Source organism: Teleopsis dalmanni, chromosome 1, assembly GCF_002237135.1.
Source record: "Teleopsis dalmanni isolate 2A chromosome 1, ASM223713v2, whole genome shotgun sequence".
Lineage (NCBI taxonomy): Eukaryota > Metazoa > Arthropoda > Insecta > Diptera > Diopsidae > Teleopsis > Teleopsis dalmanni.
The window spans coordinates 94,146,756-94,154,550 of record NC_051846.1 but is presented as its reverse complement, the minus strand read 5'-3'; the positions used below and the strand labels follow the sequence as shown (position 1 = coordinate 94,154,550).

General features: G+C 27.9%; 1 protein-coding gene across 1 annotated transcript; it reads left to right on the top strand.

Moving 5' to 3' along the window:
• The first annotated feature begins 1,333 nt into the window (after nt 1-1,333).
• Nucleotides 1,334-5,795, top strand: LOC119672980 (toll-like receptor 6). The gene has a single exon (XM_038084167.1). It carries the CDS (start codon nt 1,356-1,358, stop codon nt 5,700-5,702), a length of 4,347 nt encoding a protein of 1,448 aa, XP_037940095.1. The 5' UTR covers nt 1,334-1,355; the 3' UTR covers nt 5,703-5,795.
• The last annotated feature ends 2,000 nt before the right edge of the window (nt 5,796-7,795 follow it).

Sequence of the window (7,795 nt, the reverse complement as noted above, 5' to 3'; positions counted from 1 at the left end):
ATAATAATTTTGTAATTTGAATTTTAGACAAAATGTCGAATAAAGAATAAAATAAAGGCAATAATGTTGACAATCGAATTTGAAGGAAGAAAATGTAAATATTATATTTAAGTTGCTAAAAGTTTGAAATTTAAAGTAATACTTGAAAATAAAGAGAATATTTTTAAAAGGACTATAATAGCTAAAGAATAATAAAAAAGAATTTAAAGTTAATTTCGAAATGCTATAAACCGGGCGAGAATATAAAAAGCTATGGTGGGAATTTTACACTATTTGGTAGCAGATATATTAAGTTGACATCAATTTAAAATTACAATCGCTGTTTTCCTATTATTTGTGCAATGTATAAAACCAGCAAGCATTTATGAACCGTCAATATTTCTGATTCTGCGCTAAATCATTTCATATGTACATATACAACTACATCCCTCTTACAACTGTTATATAAATATTCATTTTATGTATTTTATTTATAATACGATTAAATATTAAAATTTTAAGAAGTTGCTGAATAAATTGAAAATATCTAAACACACTCAAAATTAAAATATGTTTTTAACAGAAAATTAAATTGATCTTCTTAATAAGGAAGTACAAACATTGTATGACTTGAACGTTCTCATTAAATTGGGGTAGTAAATTTTTTAGTATTTTTAAGTTTATTAATTTTGTATTCGTATAATCTCGTCGGTAATATAATATTTATTACACAATTAAATAATGAAATTAATTAATCGAGAAAAACCTCAAATTTGTTTGCTGAAACATACTAAAATCCGTAGAAAAGCGTTTTTTTTTTTTAATTTTTGCTTCAATATGTATCTCTCGTTCTATGGTATGGTATACACATAAGGGTTGAACTTATTATTTTCTTTAGTCGTTTTATAGGACAGTGCAGGATTGATTTATCAGTTTCATACGGAATATAACATACACATTAACAACAAGAAAAGTTTAAAATCATTTGTAGGAATATAAATAATCCAAATTTGAATAAAAATATGCTCCTTAAAAACTAATATACATACGAATATAAAATAACATAAAGTGATAAAGTGATTTAACTATTTCGTCACTAAAATGATAGACATAAAAAACAAATTTCTTTGCAATTTATATTCTATTTGAAGATTCAATAAGTGTTCATATGCGTAAAATTAATATTAAAAACTAAAGATAATAGATAATAAGAATATAATATGTATAATAAATAAAATGCAGTTTTACAAATGAAAATAAAATAAAAATGAATATATAACATTATTATAGTTAAGACAATACTATAATGTATGTATATTAAAAAAAAAAACAATGTAAATGAAACCTCATCTATTTAATGAAAGATTAAAGAAAAAATGAAGCATAAAATATTAAGCAAAGTTATTGTTGGGATTTTGTTGTTTACTCTCGCATGTAAAGTTTACACACAACAGGAGGAAAAAAATTCACTTGGTGCCATCTCAATGATGAAACAAACTAATTTTACAAACACACCGCTGCAGCAAACACTTTCCCGCCCAGAATATAGAACTAAGGAGACAACGGTGATAAATGACGAGTTTTACGATGTACCTGAAGACTGCTATTATATGCTTAGGCCAAACACACCAAATAAAGAAATTGTATTAACTTGTTATTTACGAACAATTAACAGCGAACTTGATACAACCAACTTTAGTGTAGTACCTTCAGATAAGACAGTGACTCTTATCATACAATGTAATGATGACATCATGATGAAAAGTGCGCTGGAACCATATTGTTTTTCGCATTTAACCGATTTGACAGAATTGTCTATTAAATATTGTAAATTATCAAAACTGAATCGCACTTTTCTTGATGGCTTAAGTAATCTTCGAAATTTAATAATACGTACACATAATTCCTTATGGCCTAGCATTAGCTTTGAAATTGATTCAGAAACGTTTTCAGCAACAAAAAATTTGGAAAGACTTGATTTATCCTCAAATAATATTTGGTCTTTACCCGTAAACGCATTTTGTTCATTAAACCGATTAACATTTCTAAATATAAGTAAAAATCGCTTGCAAGATGTTAACGAACTTGGCTTTCGAGACAGAAATAACGACCAATTGAGTACAGATTCTATTAAGTTGGAAGAACATAAACAAGTTAAACATGGATGTTATTTAGAATTAGAAGTGCTTGATGTTTCTTTCAATAATTTTGTACTTCTGCCTGCATATGCGTTCGGTATTATGCGAAGAATTAGTGTTTTATTGTTAAACAACAATGAAATATCAATGGTCGCCGATAAAGCCCTAAGTGGTTTAAAAAACTTGAAAATTCTTAACTTGGCTTCGAATAATATAGTGGCACTACCAACCGAATCTTTTTCCGAACAGTCTTCATCAATTCAAGAGATTTATTTACAAAATAATTCGATTAGTGTGCTTTCACCAAAACTATTAAACAATCTACAGCAACTTCAAGCACTGGATTTATCCCACAATCAACTATCATCTGCATGGATAGATCAAAATTCCTTCGCGGGTTTAATTAGACTAGTTTTACTCAATTTATCTCACAATTTTATTTCACAGTTACAACCTGCAATTTTTAAAGACTTGTACACTTTACAAATACTTAACTTGTGTTATAATCAAATAGAAAATTTTATTATAAACACATTTGTACCAATGAACAATTTACATACGTTGCTTTTATCGTACAACAGACTAAAATATTTGGACGCTTATGCATTAAATGGACTTCATGTTTTGTCATTGCTTTCTTTGGATAATAATAAATTAATCGGACTTCATATAGACGCTTTTCGAAACTGTAGTAGTTCTTTGCAAGATCTTAACCTCAGTGGAAATCAATTAAAATTGATACCCGCGGCATTAAAGAACATGAGCCTTCTGCGGACATTAGATTTGGGAGAAAATTTTATATCAAACTTAAATGACAAGGATTTTCAAGGATTACAAAATCTTTATGGCTTAAGACTAATTGGAAATTTAATACAGAACATAACTCTTAATACTTTTGATGGACTTTCGCGTTTGCAAATACTTAATTTGGCCCGAAATAGATTATCCTACATTGAGCCAGGTGTATTTAAATCAACTCAAAGTATTCAAGCAATTCGATTAGATGGGAACTATATTTGTGACATCAAAAGCTTGTTCAATAACATAAAAAGCTTACTGTGGTTAAATATTTCAGAAAATTGTTTAGATTATTTCGATTATTCGTATATCCCAACTACATTGCTTTGGCTCGAGTTACGAAAGAATCGCCTTAATGAATTAAGCAATCGCTTTGGACTAGAAAAGGTAATTCAGCTGCAAACATTCGATGCAAGTTTTAACCAAATTAAGCATATATCACCTTCATCAATTCCTAGTTCAATTGAGCTGCTATTTTTAAATGATAACTTAATACACACAGTCGATCCAAATTCTTTTATCAATAAGTCAAACTTAACTCGAGTTGATTTGTATGCAAATCAAATAACTACATTAGACATTAAATCACTGCGAATTGTTTTACAAGATGACAAAAGAGAACTTCCGGAATTTTATATTGGTGGAAATCCTTATACTTGTGATTGTAATATTGATTGGCTTCAGAAGATAAATAATATTAAATCACGTCAATACCCTCGAATAATGGATCTTCAATCTATTTACTGTAAATTATTAAACAGCAGGGAACGAGGTTTTATTCCATTAATTAAAGCAGAACCCAAACACTTTTTATGTGCTTACAAAGCACATTGCTTTACCGTATGTCATTGTTGTGAATTTGATGCTTGTGACTGTGAAATGACATGCCCTTCCAATTGTACTTGTTTTCATGATCAAACTTGGAACACAAATATTGTTGAATGTTCCAGTGCTGGTTATTTAAATATACCTACAAAAGTGCCAATGGATACAACTGAGTTATATGTTGATGGGAACAGCCTTTACGAACTACAGAGTCACACCTTTCTTGGACGAAAAAATTTGGCGGTATTATTTTTAAATCATTCAAGCGTTCAGATTATATATAACACTACTTTTAGTGGTTTAAAACGTTTAATGATATTACATTTAGAAAATAATTTAATAACATCATTGCATAATGAGTTTAATAATTTGGAAAATCTACGCGAACTGTATTTACAAAACAATGAAATATCTTCAATAGACCTCGGTTGTTTCAGAACATTGCATAAACTAGAGGTTATACGACTAGATAGTAATCGATTAATTAATTTTGAAATATGGCAGTTGTCCTTGAATCCTAACTTGATAAAAATAAATATAGCTAAAAATTATTGGTCGTGCCAGTGTCATTTTGTAATGAACTTACGCTTGTATTTAACAGAAAATATTAAAAAAATTGTTGATGGTTCCTTAGTATCTTGTGTTAACAATAATGAAACAAGTGACTTTCACGAAAAAAACAGCACGAGGTGTACATTGCGGGAAGGAGTGACCACTGTCATGCGTGATAATGAAATTAAAAGCTATATACCATCGTTATTTATTTTAGTTACTACATTTGTGATACTTTCAGGATTTCTCACGTTTTGTTTTTATCGCCATCAGTTAAAAATGTGGTATTTATCAAAATCTTTCGTGAGTATTTGTGATGTAATTAAAAGTAATAACAATAGAAATACAAATAAAAATCAACCCAACGATGCTTATTTTGCATATAGCTTTCACGACAAACATTTCGTTAATCAAATCATCGCTAAATCCCTTGAAAATGAATTCTGTTGTCGCTTGTGTTTACATTATCGCGATTTAAATGTTAATTCCTATGTAAGTGACATTATAATTGAAGCAGTGAGCAATGCTAAGCGATGTGTCCTGATATTGTCTAAAAATTTTTTATATAATGAATGGAGACGTTTGGAATTCAAAAGCGCTCTTCATGAAATAGTCAAAAACAAAATTCGTTTATTATTTATACTCTACGGAGACTTGCCACAGCGGGATATTGACGATGAAATGCGATATTATCTTCGTATTAGTACATGTATTGAATGGGATGATAAAAAATTTTGGCAGAAATTAAGATTAGCGTTACCACTTAGCCGAGTCAAATGTTCTACAAAGTCCATAACTCCACAGAAGTCAAATATTTACCGTTCAACAAACGACTATAATGCTATTAATTCTGATGAAAGTCGGGCGTACAATTATTGTAATAATTATGCAACGATACATAATTGCTCCAGCAACTACTCTAAAAAAAAATGTATCCAATTAAACCACCGAGATGAAAAAAGTATTGACATTCCGAAAACCTTAATTTTTCAAAAGATTAATCACGAATATGATTTACCTACATATTTAGGAAGTAACTATCAAATTAATGCTACCCAAATAAAATATCAAAGCAATACTCCAGCGTACTATAGTATTGATTACGAAAACTATGACATCAATAACATTTTCAGAAATTATGAACAAAATAAATGTTCATGCAAAAAACTCGACTATGAACATAATACTGTTCATTTAAATAAAGCGAAAAGTAACTCAAACAGCAGTATTGAATGCAACTGTAGTACCACCAAGGGCACTGCAGAAAATAATGTATCAGACGTTGACAGTAAAAATGCCACTATAAGTTCCATACATAAACTTTCCAACAACGAATCAAATTTATCACTAACTAGTTCTAACACTTTTCCAGCTAAAATCTGCGAAATCAATACCAGTCAGAGGTCGTAACATAGGCGACTTCTCAGGCCTATAAGTAGTTATGAATGTTTTAATAAATTTACAAATACATTTTATCTAAAATTTAGTATTTATAGATTATTAACAATATAATATTATTGAAATTATAATATATAAAAAATGTTTAAATAGTTATAAACAAAGAACACGGTGGTGTAAATACTCTGTATTATTATTAATTTGACATCCTATTAGTTGATTAAGTTACGCAGACTGATAAATTGGTAAATTGTAAATAAATTTTATATTAATATTTAAATATTATAAGTCAATGCCAACAAAGTATAAATTAAAATATGTTAATATTAAACTACAAGAATTAGCTAAAATAGCTTATTAAAATAAAGCACGTTTATGCATTTCCTAACATAATATAATACAATAGAACATCTCACGAAAATCGGCTTAAATTCAACAAAGGCATTGAAATTGTTTAAACTAAATGCACAAATACTACTTTTAAAATGATATATCTCTTACATTTACTAAAGTAAAATTACTCGCTAAGTAAAAATCACAACAATTGTGACCATTGTTACTTGCCCTTTTGTTATTGTACAATTAAACATCGTATGTTGTTTCATCTCATCGTACGATGTTTTTGTATCTACTTCTTCTTTGTTTTTTATTAAAGAATAAAAATAATTATAATCAAGTATATTGAAATTCAATTTTTTTTTTCGAAAACGTATTTATCGATTTCGAAAAAATGGAAATAAAATAAATTATAATATATGTACAGGCAACTTACAATTTATAAAATTAAATATGCTTATAATTTGTAAAATCAATAAAACCTACTGGGATTGTCAACCCTATGAAAAGAAGCAATCAAAAGCCTTCAATAGTGGTTCGTAAGTATGGCGAAAAACAGCAAGTTGCTGGCCTATACTGACCGAAATGTACGCAAAACAACAACACTATTTTTTCTACCCCGGCCAGTATAGTTATACTAGCCAAGCACATCGGCCAGTAAAAAAAAAGTGTTACCAATGCAATAAGTGAACTATTGTGAACCTTCATCGAAAATTACAACGAATATTGCAATCATATATCAAAAATTATATGTAAACAAAAATTCAATCAAAATTCAAAAATTTCATTAATTTGAAAATTGGAAAAAAAGAATAAATTTGTCTTTTATTTTGAAATGTCCAATATGTTTACCATTCCTTTAAATTCTGTATTCATTTTAATTTTCAATCTATATTAATCATATATTTTTATACAAAATGTAATTTGCTTGCATTATGCTATTTTTGCTAATTGTCAAAAAATAACACTTGACAGATTAAATAGTGATGCCAACGGTTCGCTTAGCGAATATAGGCCACCATGCATTTTTTGCCACACTTGCGAGCCACCGAAAACGCCTAATATTTCAATAATGGTTCATTTAAAATTCACACATAGCCCAGTAAATATGGTAAAAATTGACACCTTATATTTCTTTTACGGAAATAGGTTCGGATATTATAATAGCTATCGTTTTTAAACAGTTTTGCAAACGATCTTATTTGTGTCCAAATTTTTTATTTTTCATAAACTAAACCTTCTTATCTAAACTTAGTATGAAAGCATATTTTGTAACCTATTAATAAACATTTTCTTCGACTGATCTTTGTAATTTTAATGTTTCTTTTGGCAAAAAAGCGCAAAATAATTTACATTTTTATGTTAAACGATGAAATATATTACATGATACATCTATATATAACAGCAACGGAAACTGAGCCTTAGTATATTTGTGAGTTTTAAAAACACTTTGTTCAATATTGAGGATGTTTTAAATGAATATTTTTTACAAATCAATAAGTATCCTTTTTGTAAAATAAATATAACTAGTAAATGTGATTAAGTATTTTTATTTGGTATATAAAGCAATTTTTTATTAAATATTAAAGTAATATAATGAATACATAACAAATTAAATAATATTAAAATATTTAATAATATAGTTAAAAACAAATACTTGTCTTTACCTTAATGTGTTTTTTCGTATAAGGCAAATCGAACAACGAAATCTGTAAAATTAAATTTTGTAAATATACCATATTTTAATATTTTTTACATAATTTAGTGTT

Bases quoted from the DNA above. Each gene is read 5' to 3' on its own strand.
- LOC119672980 (XM_038084167.1), top strand. From the start codon at position 1,356: ATGAAGCATAAAATATTAAGCAAAGTTATTGTTGGGATTTTGTTGTTT.